This window comes from Numenius arquata, chromosome 23 (genome assembly GCF_964106895.1).
Source record: "Numenius arquata chromosome 23, bNumArq3.hap1.1, whole genome shotgun sequence".
NCBI lineage: Eukaryota > Metazoa > Chordata > Aves > Charadriiformes > Scolopacidae > Numenius > Numenius arquata.
In genome coordinates this window covers 5,328,857-5,348,983 of record NC_133598.1, presented here as the reverse complement: position 1 = coordinate 5,348,983, position 20,127 = coordinate 5,328,857, and the positions used below count along the sequence as shown (strand labels likewise).

The window sequence follows — 20,127 nt, the reverse complement described above, 5'->3', positions numbered from 1 at the left end:
CCACAGTCATAGTTAGCAGCAAAGCTACAGCCTCCATCACCCACCCCCAAAACACCCCCAGACCCAAGACTTTGGTGCTAAGTGTAACAATTTGTTGGAAAATGGAAAGATCCAGGAGGACCTGGTGTGAGTCAGCTCCGGGGAGGAAGAGCCTGACAGAAGGGCATTTAATTCTGACTAGTGAACACCCAGGGCAGAAGTCTGGGGCAGAGCCTTTCTCTGAGTAAATTTTTGGGCCATTTTAGCTGGGTTGCTTTCTCCAGCCCAGTAGCACATCCAGCCTTGCTGGGGAAGCACCGGCTTTCATGTCTTTCCTCCAGAGAAACCTAATTTCAAACTAATTTGATGGGAGATTAAAAGTTGTCGAATATACTAAATTCAAAGTGTTTTGTGCAAAGAGGTGGCAAAAACGGAGAAAAACTGTCCACAGAAAGCACTCCCCTCCCCAAAGCAGAAGTTTTAGCATGGCTGCAATCCCTACGAAGCAGCAGAAAGTCCACACAACAGAGAACTGGTGTAACTGTCCGATGCAGGAAATTCTTCCATCAGTCAGTCTCGTGCCATTCATTTCAGACAGTGGGAATCCAGGCACGACAGCCAGACCACGGGCTTTTCTGTTCTCAGAAAGAAACCTGAGGTTCCTTCACCTCCCTTCAGGCGCCATCATCCAGCAGCCTCCCACCCCTGATCACAGCTTACCTGGGGCTGAAGTGTCCCACCCGAAAGATATGGCACATAGTGGTCATGGACTACTGCGCCCATGGTTGCTCCTCCAGGCATGGTCACAAGACAGCCCCTCTCTTGCTGTAAGGATGAGGTGAAGGAAGAAGATTTACTGTTTCTGGAGCATCTCCAGCACCTTTGTACGCATGAGAGTTGCGAAGGGCAGGCAGCCCTTGCAATAGCCCTGCCCTGCAGCTGGTAGCCAGCCCCGCTCAGGCCAGCAGAGCGGCAGGTGACAGTTGAGGGACACCAGGCTGATGGCGTGGTTTACACAGGCTCTCTGGAAGGGCAGAGCAGGGCCTGCATAACAAAACTCTCTCTGCCTTCAGTACAGAGCCACACGCCTCGACCCTCAGTCTTGTTTCTCTACCCCAGGTTGCGCTCTGCTTTCCCGGGCAAGTTTTTGTTACTGGATTATTAAGGGCAACAAGGTTAGAAACGCCAAATGGAGAGGGTGGGGACACCTTGTTTGTTCGCATGGCGAGGGCGGCCTGCCTTCGTGTTACCCAAGCTCTTTCTGCTGCCCTGACAAGTAAAGCACCGAGAGCTCACACCCTGCTAACACTTCCTGAACGCTGCCAGGGAAGGACCAGCGTCCTGGGCACCCTCCAACTCTCCTTAGTCCAGCCTCGGCCAGGAACTCCAGGCAGGCCGGTGCCCGACTACACAATCTCAACTTCTTTTCTGTTTGTTTTTACATCAAGGAACCTGCCAGCACCTGAGAAGTTTGGCAGTGCACGCTCACTGCTGGGCAGCTCTCAGAGCAGCGTCCATCCAGCAAAGAGATGGCTCTTTCCTCACCCAGTATCCCCCTGCATCCCCCTCAAAACCACGTCCTGGCTTTAGGGTCACTGCTCCCCCCTGGAGCCAGACACACCTTGACGTTCCGCGTGGTCTACAGGCCGAAAAGCAGCTATAAACACAATATAAACAGGGGGTTCAGCCCGCACACACCCAGGCAGCTACAGGTTCAAGAGCAGCTTTGAAGTCCGATGAGTTCATAGCAGGTTTAGGCATTAAGCGAGGCAGAGCAAGGGTAAAGGAGCAGTTAACAGCCAGGGAACATTTGTAAAAAGAATTACACCCAAAAGCAAAGGAAACTGTGATTAATCGGACCCGGGGGCCACCGTTAGAGCCTCAGACACCTCCTCCAGGGAGGCTAACAGCAAAAGCAGCAGGAAACACTCCACACTCCACTGCAAATGCAGAGCTGGAGGGAGAAGTAATGCAGAGCCACAGAAGCTGAGAAGGGATTTCAGACACGCTGTTCTGAGCCCAACACCTGGTGCACGAAACTAACGGAGGGAAACGCAGGAAACACTAAGGGGGCTTTAAAAGGAGCCCTGGGAGAAAAGTGGAAGCTTCCTTACAAGTGTCTGAAGCGGTAAACCAGAAGAATAAAGAACAAGAGCGCCGGAGGGGGAAGGGGGTCTGGAAGTTATTTGGGAGTTATGGACCTGACTGCTCGGCTGCTTAAAATATTTTGCAAGCGCAGGCACCTCATCACTGCAAGAGCGTACCCTGCCCAGCAGAAAAAGCAGGCAAGTCTTTCCATTTCGCCAGAGGCGAGGGCAACGACCCAACGTGGCTGTGCGATGACGAAACGAGCCCACTGTTCACAGAAGCTTTCCCGAGGGCTCAACATCCTCAGGGTAACGCTGATGCCCACCTAGGACTGTTGCTTGGGGATAACAGACAGCGTACAAGCACCCCGTTTGCAGGATGGGGGTAATGGTGGGCCAGGCTAGTACCATGCCTTCTGACAGGTTTGAAGTTCTCCATAGGCTGTACCTACATCAGTGTTGCATCAAAAGAGCACCCTGGAGAACGTATGTACATGCAGTAAATGGCAGCCTGAAACAAGGGAAAAGCAATTAAAAGCCCTCACAATAACCTCAAGATACTCTCAGCGTTACCTTGTTGCAGGAATTCAGCCTAAGAATCATATTTTGAGCTTTTAGGTTGTCAGGAGCAAACCCTATTTGCCTGTGCTAATATCCAAATAATCTAGCACAAGCATGAGGTGTCTTGCTCCGCTGATCCAACCTTTATTCTTCTGAGATACTACAAAAAAACACCCCACACTACTACACTTGGGACTGTGACATTTATTGAAGGCTGGTTATACAATCTCACCCATCACATCCTCCTCACGATTCAGTTTCCCTAAATAAAAAGAGCATTGATGCAACAGAGAATTCTGCCCACCTCCGACTGCCTGAGCCACAGAGCACCAAGTCATCCCCTCTTTATCCCAGGTGCCACCTGGAATAGACCTACTTCCACTGACCTTGGTGTGAAAGAAGGGCAGGCAGCAGCAAACAGATCGGTGTGCGGTGGCGGCAGGGGGAGAAGCGGAGATGTCCCATGTACATGAGAAGTATTTCCTGCAGAGGAAGTATCTTCTCCTCCGTGCCTGAAATCCATCTACTACATAAAGCAAATCTCTGCGATTCTCGCCCCCGGCCACGATCCACTCGATCTGTGTCTCCAGCCATCAGTGCTACGGTTCACACAGGCACAGCAGAGCCACTGTCCTAACGGCTGAGATGTCCTCTTCCTCCCAGCTGACACCTGAAGAGACTGGCTGGACTGAAGAGCGAGCCCCGAGCGTCCCTGTTCCATAGTCCAGGACCGGTGGGTCTGTAACGACCCTGGCTCAGCCAGCCTAAAGGCACTGAAGCATTGCTGTGACACTGGATTGAGACAGCACTCTCCTGGTCAGGGAGTCACCTGGGCTACCTGTTTGTCCCAGGAGTGAACAGATGAAAACTCTGCTCCTGTTGCTCAAACTGCCTGGAAAGGGGCAATTCTCAAACCTAGCTTAATGGTCAGTGGGGCCGCTCCTCTGACTGTACATGGGAGGAACGCAGGTTTGTTGTCAAGAGCGTTCAGTTTTATTTGATTAAGATTTCAAAATGGGTTGAATTTTAATTTCCTCTGCTTTTACCAATGAGGAAATTGCAAAGATTCTTTTGGAAAGGGCTGATCTGGTAGGTAGAGGTGATCAGGTTAGCTGTGGCTGCAAAGCCAGGTTCACTGCGGCAGCTGGAGGAGCACAGACTGTCCAGAGGGCAGATAGGTGATGTTGCGGGACCGTGAGAGCTGATAGGCGATGTCTTCAGCCGCCTCCAGCTTCCGCAGCTCAATCAAGCCGTCGCCTGCAGTGGCCAGCGAGTTGGCAATCAGCTCGGCCGCTTTCGAGTCTCCCTCGGCAGAAATGACGGCTGCTTTCTTCTGCTGCTCAGCCTGAAAGTACACAGATGAGAAAGGGAATAAGCAACAGAAAACAAGAGCAGAAGAGAAGGAAGGTGCTGTTGTCACATTTAAAATATAAATTCCCACTTCACCACCCTACTGTTCTTTTCCCCAACAGGAGAGCTAAGATAGAAGGCGATTTCATTTTAAAGCTGTATTCTCTTAGACTGTTTTTCTGCCTACTGTGGAAAAAAGCTTGAAAAATCATCTTGAAATTGCTTTATCAGTCTTAACCTCATGAAACATTAACCCAGCATAGGGTGCTCTTGGTGGAAAACCCTCTATGAAAGATTCGAGAACTTCAGTGGAGTTAAAACCAGGTCAGATAAACACTTCTGCTGTTTAATCACCCTGGCCTGATTACACGCATCTTACTGCATCCACTGGATTAATTTGGGGTATAGTTGCAGGTTCTTACAGTCTTAAGGGGTGCGTGTTCTCAGCTGTAGAGGGGTACTTTAACACAAAATTGTTTCTGTGGACGCTCGCCGAGATCCTGGGTTGAGCTGAGATTGCATGATGCAGTCAGTGACACTCCTCGGACACAGGCTCCTGTGCCCACGATATCAAACACCACGGAAAGCTTCAGCCACCCTCTCAAAATTCACAAACAGTGGGATCACTTGGGTTATAAATCTCAACCCTGAACCCCATTTCTAACTGACATTTTCTTCCGAGTGCTGTTTCCTCCTTCCTCTTCCACACAGACGTTTCTGTTTAGCATTCCAGTAAGACCGTGACACTATATTACAATAAAAAAAAGACCCACAAACCCAGCCTCAGGCTTTATCTATCCAACAGTCACATGCCAGAGCCGAGAACCATGTCACCATTATGACCCTAAGTGACTTTGTCATTCAACCTGCCCTGGACAGGCGAGTGAGATCTTCACAGCAAGCTGGAGCGGAGATACCAGGAACCATTTCCAAGTTTCTCAGAAGGGCAAGGTACCTTTTCCACGATGAATCTGGCTCTCTCTGCTTCTTGCTGGGCTACTTGCTTCATTTCCACCGCCTCTGTGAACTCCTTGCCAAAGGTCAGATGGGTCTGCAGGGCAGAAATCAAGCAAAGGTCACCAGGCTGACAGTTTACAGTGGCACCACTGTGACCCACGCAGCTCCCAGGGGGAGACAGCATGCCCGTATCGGCGAAACTGGAGCGGAGATGGAAAGCCAGTATCCCTAAAAGAACAGGAACTGGGACAAGCCTCCCCGTCCAGTTTTGAAGTCCTAAGGGATACACCACAACTGCAACTCCAGACCAGTAACAGCAGTACCTTCAGAGACACACCATGCTCTCCTGCTGCCGCCACTTGCTCAGGCACTCGGCAGAGGGAGCTCTGCTCGCCCAGTGCTCCCCTCCCAGGCAGCCACACTACGCCTTTTCTGCCCCATTATGCACTGGTTTGCTCCTGGGCTGTTCGGGCAGCTGCAGGCTCCTGGGCTGGGATGGGGGAAAGGTGAATTTCCTTCAGGAGGACGCTCAGTGGGAAGCACCAGATACAAAGAGTCAAACCCTCACATTTTTGCAGAAACAAAGTCACCTTCCTGCAAAGGCTTCCTGTACCTTCAAAGCCAAATGAAAGAGCTCGTTTCCCTCTCCTCTAAGCAGGCTTTTGAGGGAAGTCCCACAAGAGAGAGGGAGAGGGGCACGTACAAGCCAGATTACAACAGATTTAATTTACAAATCTTACAGGGAGATAGGAGAGGGAGGAGGAGAGAGCTTGAACACTCTTAGAAGACAACACAGTCCAGAAAAAACCTAACGCTTTATAGAAAAAAAGATGCTATCAAAAGGGTATTTTCATTACCTCCTCACGCCTAAGCACTTTCTCCCTGTGTCTCGGGGTGCTTGTGGAACAGTGGGCTTCCCTAAAGCAACCTGCAGCCTGATCCACCATCCTCAGAAGCATTTGCTCTTCATTTTAACCATAAAAGCCCTGCAACAGTGGAGTCTGTCGACGCGTCAGTGCAACGGAGCCTTCAAGGGCTTGCTCAAGGTCACCAAAGGCCAGTGACAAAGCCAGAGGTACTGACTTGAGCTGCAGTCACTCCATCACGTGCAACTGCAGCCAGACAAACATAGTCCACGTGTCCAAACCTCCAGCCCACCCTTCCCTGGCCTTCCCTCACCGAGTCTCCTCTCCGCTGCTCTTTTTTGGGCACACTCTAAAGAGAGAAATCAAAAAAGGAGAACTCTTACCAAGGACACGTCATCCAGAATGAGCCCGAAGGTCGCTGCTCTCTCTGTGAGGTCTTCGCTCACTTGCCTTGAGACAAGCTCTCTCTGAGTGATCAGTTCTCCAGCATCAAAGCGAGCCTGGAATCGGGGTGGACACCAGTGAGAAGACAGCTCTGGGAAGTGACGGATTCTCCGTGCCCTGCCTGCCTTTGCACCCCTGAGCCCCAGCGTTAACCCATTTCTCCCACAGCCAGCAAACACCGAGCTGCCCAGGCATGCGAAAAGAGAGAAAGAACTTAATGACTGCAAATTTAATTGAGCTGGAGGGGAGGTTGTCCACTTGAGTTCCTGACATAAAAGCTGGACTAAAGCTGGTTAGCGATTATTTGGCAGTTCCCAGGGGGTGCTTCCAAACCCCGAGATCTTTGGTAAGTGAAATCTAGGAATACAGGAGAAGTGAAAACCCCAGTCTCCTGACTGCGACTCCCAGCCCGAGGAGCAGAGAATGAAGAAACCTCTTTCCATCCAGAGATCATCCAAGGCGAATCGAGTCAGAATGACCGAGACACAAACAATTAGCGGAGCTACAATTAGCTTTTCTGGACGGCCCGTGAGAGCCTGGGGGGTGGAAAGAGAAGCCTTAGTCTGGAGCATGACATATTCCACGCCCCAGTGGGTCCCTCAACGCTAAAAAGAGGAAAGAAAGAGGACGAGCAGAGCCCAGCAGCTCCCACACTGTCCTTACCACAACAGACTTGAGGATTTCGGTTGTGATTGAGGGCAAGACACGCTCATCGTAGTCCTCTCCAATACTGGTGAAAATCCGCGGTAACTGGGCGGTCACTGGTCTAAACAGGATACGCAACGTGATGTTCACGTTCTGTAGATCTGTAGGAAAACAGTCATGAGTTTAGCAGCAAACCAGAGGGACAGGAGACATCCTGAAGCTGTCCTCCCAGAGCAACCAAAGGAGAAATAATAAACAATAAATCCAGATTCCTTTTTGCCAGCAGAGAAGAGTTATTTTTACTAATTCTTTCACCGTGGGATCCAAATCCTCCTGACAGATAAGATTTAAGCTTTAGTGTGTTTGCGATGCGGGGAATTACTTGCCCTACTGTAAAGGCAGAGATTGTATATTGAAAGGAACGACTTACAGAACTGAAGGAAGGGTCCCTCAACTAAAAACATAGACGAAACCATTCCTGACTCCGTGCCAAACTGGATTCACGGAATCACTGAATTGTCAGAGTTGGACTAGATGATCTCTAGAGGTCCCTTCCAACTCCCCTGCTGAAGCAGGGTTGCCCAGAGCACATCACTCAGGACTGCATCCAGGCGGGTCTTGAAGATCTCCAGAGACGGGGACTCCACACCCTCCCTGGGCAGCCTGTTCCAGGGCTCTGCCACCCTCACCAGAAAGGAGTTTTTCCTCATATTCGAATGGAGCTTCCCATGTTCCAGCTTGTGCCCGTTGCCCCTCGTCCTATTGCTGGAAACCACTGAAAAGAGTCTGGCTCCATCCTCCTTCAACCCACCCTTTAGGTACTTGTAACCATAGATAAGGTCTCCCCTCAGCCTTCTCTTCTCCAGGCTAAAGAGCCCCAGCTCTCTCAGTCTTTCCTCGTTAGGGAGATGCTCCAATCCCTTAATCATCTTTGTCACTCTACGTTGGACTCTCCAGTAGCTCCCTGTCTCTCTTGAACTGGGGAGCCCAGAACTGGACATAGTATTCCAGTTGTGGCCTCACCAGTGCAGAGTAGAGGGGGAGAATGACCCTCCTTGACCTACTGGCCACACTCTTCCCTACGCAGCCCAGGATCCCATTGGTCCTCTTGGCAACACGTCCAGAAGAAAAATAAATCATCAGAGCACCTGGTTCTCATAGGGCTGCGAGGTCCCAACACTCACCTTTGCTGCCAGTGATGACGGGAATGTTGCGGGGGCGAGAGCGGCAGTCGAAGATGATGGGTTTCTGCACCCAGGGGATGAGGAAGTGGGTACCTTCTCCCACCACCGTGTCCTGGACCCCGCGGAATCGGTCAAAGATGACGGCTCTGTGACCTGCATCAACTGGAGAAGAAAAGGGCAGGTCAAGCGTGGTTCCCCTATTGCCACCCATCCCACCTGCACACCACCAAAACCTCCTCCTCCCCGCTCTATTGGGGACAGATAAAGCCTTTTGCTACAGGAGACTGATGAAATTAATTAGATCTTTAGGCATAACGAGGCCAAGAGGAGACGCAGCCGTGACTCCTGGCCCCCCGGTCTCCTCACAAGGGCAGCACATAAGGCATGAAACAGCCCAGCAAGGCTTCGTGTCTGTTCCTCCCCCGATGCCGTTAGCAATAAAAGCACAAAGCAGCCAAGATACTGACAAAAAGAAAAAAGAAAAAAAGATATAAAATGAACTGGAAGCGCTCGGCTTCTCCCACTCACCATTGTAAAGAGCAGAATTGACAACTCCACCTGCCACAGCCAACCCCAGGCCCAGCTTCCCAAGGCTTTCAAACACCTTCGCAGCCATTTCACACCTCCGCTTCCAGCCCCTTTAAAAAGCCCCTCCTGCAAACACCACCCCCCCCGCAAGATGGTTAAAATCCTGTGAAGCCGGAAGGCCGGGGGCTCCCCTCAGCGGGCACCCAGGGAGCTGAGAGGGAACCCCCCCTTCTCCAAAACACCCGACCTGCAGTGGGGGCGCCCCCCCCAGCCCCTCCTCCTCCCCCCGGCCTCCGCCTCAGCCCCGCCGGCCTCCTCCGCCTCCCGCCTCTCCTCCCGGGGCTCGGCGCAGGCGACACCCCCCGCGAGGCCCAGGCCGCCTGCCCCGACCCTCCCGGCCCGCCGGCGCTACCCCCGCTCCAGGCCCCTCCGCACCCGCCCCGGCCAGGCCAGGCCTCCCCCTCCCCGCTAGGCCTCTCGCCCCCAGGACAGGCACCCCGTGACCCGAGGCCCCGCTTCCACCCACAGGCCGCAGCTCGGCGCCCTCCCGGTCCCGGGACCCACCGCACCCTCCCGGTCCCCGGCCCCGGGACCCACCGCGCCCTGCGGCCCCGCTCCCCTCCCGCAGCGCCCCTGACCTCCACATGAATCCGCGGCCGGCCGCCCGCCCCAGCGCGCCTGCGCGCCGCCCCAAGACGCCCGCTCCCCATTGGCCCCGCACCCCCTCCCGCGGCATTCTGGGATTTGTAGTTCTGCCCCTCCTTTCCCGCTGCCCGGTGGCTCACGACTCCCGGCGAGCCCCGCGGCGGCCAGCTGGCTGAGCAAGACCGCTTTCTATTGGCTACGGCTTCCCCGCTGCCCGCGAGGCCTCTTGGGAGTTGTAGTCCTGGTGGCGGGAAGACACGTGGGGGCTGCTCCGGGCCGGTGCGGGGTTTTGCGGGGCCCAGAGGTGCAGCCTGGAGGCCCAGGGAGGGTGGCCGGGCGTGTTGCCACCCCTCGCTTGTCACGGGAGGAGACGGGTCCGGAAGGGGCCTTTCCCGGTACCGCCTGGGCAGGGGGGGCGGCGGGGAGAGGGGAGGGCGCCGCGGGGAGAGCGGCGGGTCGGTGGGTTTGGGAGAAGCGGTGGCCAAGGAGGGACCTCCGGGCGTCCGGCCAGACACCACCACCCCCCCGCCTGCCCGCGACACTGTCCCCGGGGCAGGCAGACACCCTCCCGGGCGCTCCTTTGTCCCCTTTGGCGTGAGAAAGCAGAGAGCCCCCGGGGCAGCCCCCGCCCCGCTGCGGACAAAGACCCCTTATCGCCTCCCCAGCAGCTTCCCCGCCGGCCCAGCGACCCCCACGAGCAGGAGGGGCCGGGGTGCCGCTAGAGGGAAGCAGCGCTCTCCCATCGGCTCCAGGAATCCTGAGGAAAAGGGGGGGGAAAAAAAACAGAGAGAGAACAAAACAAAACAAAACAAAACAAAACAAAAATTAAACTCTCTGCTCCGGGAGACTCCAGAGGAGCCGCCTCCCCCCGGGGCAGTCCCGTCCTGTCCCCCCTCCCGTGCGCCCTTCCCGGTGGGTTTTCCCTCTGATGTGACACCGCTGGGCACAGGGGACCTCATGACCCCCCCCCCCCGGCCACATCCCCGACAGCATCTCGGGATGAAAATGATGCTGAACGCCGCCCCGCCCCCCCTTTAGGGCTCAGCAGATCCCAGGAGCAATCAGGGAGCATTGTGTCCCCCTCCACGAGCTTGGAGGGTCCCTTTTATCCCTGCTCTGCTCTGGGTGGGGAAACTGAGGCACGGAGCTGCTCCGCAACCCAGCGATGGAGGCTCCTGTGCCGCAGTCTCCCGGCTGCCTGCGCTGTTCTTTGAGTGGGGTGACAGACAGTGGCCCTAAAAGTGAGGGCAGGTCCCAGCCAGTGTCCCCAAGCCCCAGCTCTTGCCTGCGTGTTCCTTCAACCCCATGTACGCAGCTCCTGCCTGGGAAGGTCACCCCCTTCCGGGTCCCCTGTGGCATCCCCGGGTCCCCAGCACAGCTGTGCGGACAGATGTGCCGTGGAAGCCCCGTCCTGTGTCTGGCAACACTCCTTCCCAGGCTACAAAAGCTCTTTTGTGCCTCAGCAGCTCTGGGAAGCGGATGCCGAAGAGGAACAGGATGAGGTGAAGGTGTTTGGTGGTGGCCAGACCTGCCGGGGGCCACCCCCCCTCCCAAAGCCCAGCTGAAATTGGGGTGCCCCAGGGAGCCACGGCCAAGCCCTAAAGATACCCTGAGAAATATCTTTGCCCTCTTTGCAGTCGCTGCTCCCAAACCCCCTGGGCACCACAAGCTGATTTTGGGGGGGGGAGCAGATCCCGGTGGTGGGAATCCGCAGCAAGAGTGAAGTGTAAAGCTGAATTCTGGGTGCTCCTGCGCCTGCCCTTAGCCACGTGCATTCCTCCAGGGACAAACCCTGGGAGCATCCACCTCCGTCCCTGTGCGCCAGGATGAGCCCCCAGGGCCCAGCATCGTCCCAGTGCATCCCCCGAGGATGACCTTGCCCCGGGAGGCTTCTATCTACTTGCATCTAACCCAATAACAACATCCTAATTGGTGGCGAAGCCGCGGCTATAAACACCGAGAGATTTATTCCCTTTTGACGTGAGATTCATGCAGGGCACAATTCAATCATGAAACTCGGGATTTATGGGGCCGGGGGGCCAGGGTTTTGCACCCCCGTCCTGTCCCTGCATCGTCCCCCGCTTTGCGTTGTGGGTGCATTTTGCTGCTGGGTTTTTGCAGCCCCCTTCCCTTTCCCTCCCCGTGTAAAATGAGCGTTTCCCCTTCATGGAAAAAAGGCAAAAAGCCTCGTGGCAATGAGGATTTTTTGGTCCAGGTCCCAGGTTTTAGGGTGGGAACCCCAGGAGCCGCCGGGTCGGAGCCAGTGACATCCGCATGGCAAAACTGGAGGAAAATGGATCCTTTGTGTGGAGAATATCTGGCGGGTGATTCAGCCAGGGCTGACGCTGGTGGTATGGGCTGACGTGCTCCTTGGTGGCATGGGGGGACCTGACATGTCTCCCCACCACCCGCCGAGACCGTCCCTGGCTTCGTGGGCTGGGGGACGTGGCACAAAGCCTCGTGGCTGGTGACTCGTTGGGTTTGGGATGGAGGCAAGGAGCTGAGCAGCCCCAAAACAGCCAGGAGCATCCTGTGCCCCGTGGAACGAGGCAAAAGTGGCCGTGGAGGTGCATCCCGAAACAGCCCCGGGCTGGGACCCCGCTATCGGGCGATGACAACGAGCTGCACCCCTTGCTTGGGTCTTTTAACCAGGCTGCTGCCGTCTGCCGCGTTTCAGGGGGACATTCCGCCATGGGGCAAAGAAGCAGCGATTTCAAGAAGTGGCTCATTGTCCTCGGGCGGCGCGGCCAGGGCCGGCCAGCCTGGCCCAGCTCCGGCCACCGCGGCACGGGAACAAAAAGCCTCCTCTTCTCCAGCCCTCAGCAACCAGGCATCCCCGGCCGGCGCTGCCCCCGAAAAATTTATGGCATGAAGTTTGCAAACTGCGGAGAATCCCAGCGCTCGGCGGCCGGTGACCCCGGGGCCGTGGGGCCGCGAAGGCAGGCGTCGATCTGCAGGGACGGGGCGGCAGAGTCACCCGAGAGGAGAATGGCAGAAATGAGGTTTTTCCAACCCAAACCATGGGTTTGGTTCACACACGGTGGGATGGGGCTGATGCTGCTGCCCCGTTCCCACCCACCCGACCCCCCACAGGGCTCCCAGTCTGAGCCCCGGCAGCTCTAGCCCCGGGCCCGGCACGTAACCCAGTTAGTCTCAATAAGCATTTAAATCAAATTAGTTAAACTACATTAAACCCCTGCGAGGACACGGTTCAGAGTGGAAACGGCCTTAATGTGATTTCAGCTGACTTCCCTGCCACGATTTGCAAGTCAGAGAAATCGAATTAAGGCTCTTTTCATTCTGAACTCTGTCCACACAGGCCCGTAATGCAGTTTAATTAATCTACTTTAAAGTTGAGCCTGTCTTTCATTTGGGCAACTTCACCTGACTCGCCCCGGAGAAGCAAAAACAGCCCCCCACCCCGGGGGTGGGTGTAGGGATCAGGCTGGGACCCTGAGGCTCGGCTGCGAGTTTGAGGATGGAAAATGCTGGAGGGTTTAGAGAAAACTGAGATTATCCCTAATCCCATCAGGGAATAATTTGGGGCTGAGCTCCACGCAGCAGCGAAATTCAGTTGCCCACAATGGGGTCCCCAATGCCGGAGCATCCCGGCTCTCCGCCGCCCAGGGTCCCAGCAGGGCCACAGGCACCGGGACCAGGGTTTTTTCGACTCTCCTCGATGGTTATCGTCACTTAACAAAATTTCCTCCCGGGTGGAAGCGAGCAGCCAGCTGAAACCGGCTGCATTAAGCCCCACGCCGCTCCTGGGAAGGCTGTAATGGCTGGTAATTGCTGGCCAGCAGCTCCGAGGAGGCTGGGACTGGGCCAGGGAAGACTGCGGCCCCCCCAAAACCCACAGCCCCTTCATCTTCCCCCCATCCTCCAGCTGTTCGCCATCTTCATCCTCATCCCTTTCCTCTGGCTTCCACCAAATTTGCAAAGCAAATGGGCTCCTCCAGGTCTCTGGCACCAAAACATGACCCTGGGGGGGTCCGGAGGCTACCCCAGCATGTGGGGGTACCTCGTATGCTGCAAGGGGGGGGGGGGGGGGGGGGCTCTTCCCTCCTCCCCTCGCTCCCAACTCCCATTTCCTCTGCAAAGGTAAAATGGCATCTCCATAAAGGATCTCCAATTAAAAGGGAGTTAATGACTTAATGAATCATAACAAAATCTGCTTGCATTAGCACGTGAACCACTGACCCTCTCTGGTTGTGGCTACCAGCTTTTTAATTGCATACCTTTTTATTTCCTTCCCAGCAAATTGGCTGCTCGTTAAGTGTGTTGGGGGACGGGGGGGACGGGGAGGAGCGAGCGGGGCTTGGGGGGGGGTAAGTATAGCCCAGTCTGGAGGGGGTGAGCCCCCCTGCGCCCCATCCCGCACCGGCTCTGACCTGAATCCCGAGCCCCAGCACAGCGAGAAGCAGCTCATTTCCCCTGATGGGGAGGATTTACAGTGCCGCAGAAAACTAAGACTTAAATTAAATTAGGACTTAAACTAATTAAGATTTTTGGGGTGCTAGGAGCTGTACAAATCCCCAAATGAAATCTGCGTGCTGCTGCAGCATCCCCACCACCCTCCATCCACTTTATAGCCCTCCCCCTCCTCCCCCCCAGAGCAGCCAGGAGGGCTAATGGGGCTGGACTCACCTCCTCATTAACTGCTCATTAAATCCCTATCACGTGATGGGGAGCAGCTTCAGGATGGGCTTTCCCTTGCCCACAGCCCAGCTGTGCTCGCCCGGGGATGAGCATCCCGAGCCACAAGAGCATCCTCTAACGAGCACCTTCTAAAAAGCATCTCTCACCCCCTGGCTTTTGGGGGGGGACGGTCCCACAGACACCAAAATAGCACCTTACGCACCCTGGGCTCTGTCTGACATTCCCCCCCCTCCCCTTTCTGGCACGGTCATCCCTTCCCTTGTTCTCTCACAGCTCCCCAATGCCACCCCGCTGCACCCACCCAAAAGCCAGCAGAGCCCGTGGGTGCTCCATGGGGGCGGTGAGGTGGGGGGGGGTTGAGCCCACTCAAGCCAGGCCGGGCGACCGATGGCTCCACGCTGCCATTGACGTTGGATTTATGGCCGGCTGCTCCCCCAGCCCCACTCCCCCACTTCCAGGGGGGCCGAGAGCATCTTCATCCGAGCTGGTGTGACGCACGAAGCTCTGGAAGGAGCTGGTCCCACGACGGCACGGGAGGACGAAGCCGTGGCATGGCCCCAAAACAGGGGGTTCACCCCAGGCTGGTGGAGTTTGGGGATCTGGGGAACCTTGGGATCCCCGTGAGGCCGGGGGGAGCTGCTTTGACGGGGGGTGTGTGGGGGTGTGGGATACACGTTTCTGTGTCGCTGTCACATTCTGATGGAAGGGCAGGAACAGTCCCCGAATCCACTGTAGAGCAAAGTTGACAGTTTGGGGGGGCGACGTGGCCAGGATTCAGTGGGGGTCTCTGCTGCCGGGGGTGCCCACAGGGAGGAAAAACCTTCCCGGGGTTTTTTGCGTGGCTCGGAGCAAGGTGGGGGTCGGGTCTTGGCGGGGGGGGGGCGGGGGGGGGGGGGGGGAGGATGCTGTTGGTGCATCCCGGTGGTTCCGACCGAGATCGCCGTGTCCCGCCAGCCCCATGGCTGTCCCCGACGGGTCCCCAAGGGGGACGAGCTGGGCTCGGTGCGCGTCGCATCCCGCACCGGGACAAATCCTGCCCTCTCCCGCTGCAGCACCCCCCCACCCACCCCCGCCGAGGGGACAAAAGCACTTTAGTGTCGCCTGGCCGCCAGCAGCTGCCCGCACGGCCGTGCCCCCCGGCCCCGCGCCCCTTCCGTCCCCCCGGAGGGGGGGGGATAACTACGATGCCCCCCCATCCCGCTGGGAACAGCCGGGCTGAGCATCCCGGCCCCGCTGCCCGGGCGGCTGTTTCCAGGGGAACTACGAGGGGGGTCAAGGGGAGGTCTGGGATGTTTTAGTCTTCCTGTAATGTTCTTTAATTGCTCATTTATTTAGCGCAATTAGTCCCAGGTGCTTGCTCTTGTCTGTGTGACCCCGGCGGATGCCCCTCCAGCCCGGGCGGGCTATTCCGAGCTGCCGGATCGATCCGTGATGTCCCTCCCCCGTGACCTTGTCCCTAGCACGGTCGTGTCCCGTGTCCCCCCCCCCCCCCCCCCCCGCCCCAATCCCTGCCAGGTTCAGCGCATCCCCCCAGTGCCCGTGCAGGAGGGATGAGATGGGGTGGGGAGATGCTGTCCTGCAGCCCCCCCCCCCCCCGATGTACACCCGGTGAGAGCAGCCCCCGCCGGGAGAAGCGGTACCGGCCAGAGCATCCTCCCCCCCCGGGCAAAAACTGTGTTGAGGCCCCCGGGACTGTTCTGTGCTGAGCCCCCAACGGGCGGGAGCCATCTCTGGAGCAGCTCCCTGGAAAAAAAGTCCCGTTCCCCCCCCCCCATCTCAAAGGAGGCAGGAACGCGGCCCGAGCCTCCGGCTGCCGGGGCTTGGGGGGGGGGGGGGGGCGGGGAACAACAATCCGGTGCTTTGTGGACGCTGCCGTGAAAAGAAACCACCCCGAAACGGCGGCGAGGTCAAGCAGCCCCAGGCTGCCTTTTGTCCCGCAGGCAGAGTGCTGGCGGGGGGGGGACGACACACACACACACAAACCGCAGGGCCCCTTCGCTGTGAGTCAGGGCAGGAATCACCGCTGCTGGCAGCGAGAGCCGAGCGGGGGCGTTCAGAGCCATCGGGGGGGTTTGCAGGCATCAGGGGGGTTCGGAGGCATCGGGGGGGTTCGGAGCCATCGGGGGTTCGGAGGCATCGGGGGGGGGTTGTAGGCACCAGGGGGGTTTGGAGGCATGAGGGGGTTCGGAGGCATCGGGGGGTTTGCAGGCAACGGGGGGGTTCACAGGCAACGGGGGGTTCAGAGCCATCGGGGGGGTTTGGAGGCATCGGGGGGGTTTGCAGGCATCAGGGGTGTTCGGAGGCATCGGGGGGGTTTGCAGGCACCAGGGAGGTTCGGAGGCATCGGGGGGGTTTGCAGGCATTGGGGGGGTCTGGAGGCATCGGGGGGGTTTGCAGGCATCAGGGGGGTTCGGAGGCATCGGGGGGGTTCGCAGGCATCGGGGGGATTACCCAGCCCCTGCTCTTTGCCCCACGGCACAACTTGCCCCACTGCCGGCTTTAGTAGCCCGCGGGGTGGTGGTGGGGGTAGGTGGGGGGGAATGGGCCCCCAGCCAAGCGCCCCATCGCCTCCAGCCCTTCCCTTTAACTCCTCCGGCTTCTAAAAGGCCGGGGGCTTTCTCTGCCAAATGCATCTCCATCGCTCCCCAGGTATTACTTCCCCCATGGCTCTCTCCCAGCGTTTTCATTCCCTGGCACCGTTAACGACCGGGAGCTCTTCGAGATTAAACCTTTTTGCTGCCGATTTCTCCGTGCGCCCAAATTTCAGTGCACTTATAATTGTCTGCCAATTGATTCCCTAAATTCCCCCGCTGACACACGTAATGTTTAATTGGCGGATACTGGGAAAGAGGCGGCTCGGGGGCCGTACGGATCCATCCTTAACTCAGCCGCGCTCAGACGGATCGCAGAGCACCGGGGGGGGGGGGGGGACGGGGGGGTGGTTGGAGGAAAGATGCTGAGAAAGCCAGTTCTTTGTGAGCCGGGTGCTGGGAGTGGAGGGGGGGGGGGGGGGGTTGTCTGCTGGGGCAGCCCCCGGGGCTCAGCCCCGCAGTCGAGATTCCAGACCCGGCAGCAAAGTTGCTCCTGAAACATCCCCGAAAACCAGACGGGCAAAGATCCCGCCCTGCGGGGAATATGATGAGCTCGGATGGACCTGGAGGGGGGGGGGGGGGGGGCGCTCTGGGGAAGGCATCACACACACCCCCCCCACTCCAGTTCCCACCTCCCCCTGATGCTCTCGTCCGTGGGATAACTCCTTGCTGTCCCCAAATCCAGCCATCCACGGCGAGGCCACATCCTGCCCCATCCCCTCCTTTGCAGAGCTGCGAAACTGCCCCAGGAGAGTCGGGTGGTGCCCCCAGCCCCGCCCCCCCCCCCCCCCACCTGCCCCCAGCATCCCTGCCCCAAGCAATCCGGGGAAGCCCGGGCAGCAGCGAGCAGAAATAACGAGTCCGACCACGAAACGGAGATGAAAAAACACTTGGGCTAATGGCTGCCCATGGAGGAGGCTTTGAAGTTTATTGAAGCCAGACCTTCGGGGGCTGCGCGGGTCCCAGGAGGGAGCGAGGGGGGGGGGCTCAGCCCCGGGGAAAGCCTGGATTCATCTGGAGACAGCGGCCGGACATCGCATCCCTGCTGGGGTCAGCCCTTGTCACCACGGCACGGGGAGGTCGCGACAGCGGGGACACGCTGGGGACCCAGCTGCGTCCTGGAGGAGGCTTTCCCCACCAGAGAGGTGACAGATGCCCCCCCCCGCCCTCACCCCACTGTTGTCAAAAAAGGGGGGGACTCAGGGCAGGGAGGGTTTGGGACACTGCCGTGCGACCTCCAGCAGAGGCATTTTGGGGAGCAGCCTTCCCCCCCCCTGACTCCTGCCAGGGGAGGGGACGCAGAAGCTGGGGACACTGGTCCCGGCTGGGGTTTATTGCCGGGCTCTGCATTAGGGACGGAGCTCAGTTTTCAAACCACCGCTAATTGAGCAATCAAGGCAGAGCTAACGAGAAGGGCTGGGGGCGGCTCAGGGTGGGGGGCGTAGAGCCCTCACCTCGCCAAGCCAAGCCCGTGGGACCAGGCAGCCCCTTCCAACGGGGACCATTGATCTGCAGGAGGAGAAGCAAATGAGAAAGTCTCTTTTTCCGGCTGGGATGAAGGATGGGAGGCCCACGAAGGTGCCGCAGCAGAAGGAGGGGGCAGAAACCCCCATCCCGAGGAGCCTGCATGAAGCCGGGACACGGATTCTGCCTCCCACTCCCAACCACCAGCTCTTCCCCTGTCCCCCCCGCCCCTGCCCTCAGCGAAGGGGAAATCCTTAAATCATTTAATTCAATTAAGGCTTGTGGTCGCTGCCAGTTAAATAGACGGATGGCAAGGACCTCTGCTCTCCCCTCTCCCAAAGCTGATCCTTCATTAAAGTGTTTCCCCAGGTCCGGCAGGAGGGAGGCTGAGGCTGCCGGAGAGGGACAGGGGCGGGGGGGGGGATGTTGAACGCCCAGAAAGGTGGGTGCTGGGGGGCCAGATCCTGCCAGAAGGGTCAGGTGCTATTAGGGGTTATTAGTGTCCCTGTATCACCTGGGATGTGGACCATCACGGGTGGTCCGTCACGATGGACCCAACCCAGGTGCAAGCAGCCCCCGTGGTGGGGGGGGGGAACTTCTCCCCCATCTTGAACCCCCCTCGCTCATCCCCAGCCCATCGCTCGCGGGGACGTGGCTTGGGAGCAGCGGGATTTCATGAATGCTATCAGGTCTGGGACATCCACCCTCCGCAGGTGGGATTTTGGGTGAGGAAAGACCAAAACTGAGCCCTCCCTGCTCAAACCGCCTCCGGCAGCAGCCGCTCCAGCAGCTGATCCATCCGGGAACGCCGACAGCCATCAAAGCGGAGCGATGCTTCCAGCCTCTTTATACAGACAGTAAAAAGGTTTAAACAAAAGCCGCTAAGTAAATAATAAAAGCCAAAAAAGACTGGAGGGAATTTTTGCCCTAATAGGAACTGCCCCCCTTTCCCTCCAGCTCCCCCCCAAGTTTCTCCCAACCCTCCCCGCGGGGGGAGTTATTTCCCCGGGCGACGTCTCAGAAGTCTGCGCTGCACCAGATTTGCTCCCCGGGGCCTTTGAATGAAGGTTTTATGAGGGCTAATAAACATCGAGAGCGTTGCTGTTCAAAATGCCACTTGCCAGCGGCTCGCTGGGGGAGTGGGGCTGCCGAGGGAGGGGGGGGGTCGTGTGGGGGGGGTGCCTTTTCTCACTGCGAGGGGGTTGGCAGCATCTCCCCCGGCCACATCGTGGGTCCCACTCAGCCACAGGGCGTTACGGGGGTTTGCAGATAACACGTAACCCCTCTGGACACAACTCTCCTCGCTGCCACCAGCTCTGCCTTCGCCCAGGCATCGGGGGGGGGCGGGGGGGGGGGGCATCACCTTCCTCCCTCCTTCCTTCTCCCCCCACCCCATCCCTCCCCGCTGCCCTTCTGCTGCTGTGACGGTGACCCCAGAGCTTGGTGACACCAGCAGCGGCTCCTCTCCCACCTGCTTCACCTCCAGTTAGAGGAGACAGGGATGGTTGGGATGAATCGGAGCTCCCTGAGCCCGGCGATGCTCAGCCCCCCCCCACCCCAAGGGCTGGCCAAGGTTGGGGGGGTGGGGGGGTGGGGAGGAACACTTTTCATCCAAGCTGTCACCCCTGCCTGGCTCTGGAGGGGACCCCGCACCCTCCTTTTTATAGCTCTTCCTGGGGAAAGTATCCCTGCCACGGGCAGAGATGCTCTTTCCCGAGGACCAGGAATCAAACCTGCTGCTTTTCCCCAAATCCCCCTCCCGGCTTTAAAATCTTTGGGAACTTGCAGCAGATTGCCCAAAACCCCCCCTTCCCCGCCCCCCCCCCCCCCCTTTGTACAGCTCCCCGGGGAGCACGGGCCAACTGCCGTGACGGAGAGGCCCTTCCCCTCTCGGGTTCCTCCGCTTCCAGCCCTGGGACACCTTCATGGGAGTTTTTCCCAAAGTTTCCCATTTTACTGCAAGCCCCCCCCCCCTCCCCCCCAGCCCCATTCCCTGGGCCCCGACGGCTGCGGAGAAAACAGGACCTCGGAGTCTGTGCTTGCAGAGCTGGGAGGGGGTGAAGGTGGGTCCCCCCCCGTGGCATTGCCAGAGGGAAAGGGCAGTCACGTCCTTGGAGGAGCCCCCGCAAGGCCGGCAGCTGGAGGTGACACCCCGGGGGAAGGTTTT

The 20,127-nt window shown here is 58.0% G+C and overlaps 1 protein-coding gene across 4 annotated transcripts; it reads right to left on the bottom strand.

The window, feature by feature from the left end:
- Positions 1 to 2,749: 2,749 nt before the first annotated feature.
- Positions 2,750 to 9,482, bottom strand: PHB1 (prohibitin 1). 4 transcript variants are annotated; one of them, XM_074162576.1, is made up of 7 exons: positions 9,240 to 9,288; positions 8,602 to 8,727; positions 8,074 to 8,235; positions 6,908 to 7,050; positions 6,184 to 6,300; positions 4,933 to 5,028; positions 2,750 to 3,972 (listed from the first exon to the last, which is right to left on the bottom strand). In XM_074162576.1, exons 2-7 carry the CDS (start codon positions 8,687 to 8,689, stop codon positions 3,760 to 3,762), a joined length of 819 nt encoding a protein of 272 aa, XP_074018677.1. In that variant the 5' UTR covers positions 8,690 to 8,727; positions 9,240 to 9,288; the 3' UTR covers positions 2,750 to 3,759. The 4 variants fall into 4 exon arrangements, with proteins under 4 accessions (XP_074018677.1, XP_074018680.1, XP_074018678.1 ...); XM_074162579.1 differs by lacking the exon at positions 9,240 to 9,288 and adding an exon at positions 9,358 to 9,482 and having other exon boundaries at positions 2,813 to 3,972; XM_074162577.1 differs by having other exon boundaries at positions 2,813 to 3,972; positions 9,199 to 9,263.
- Positions 9,483 to 20,127: the final 10,645 nt, after the last annotated feature.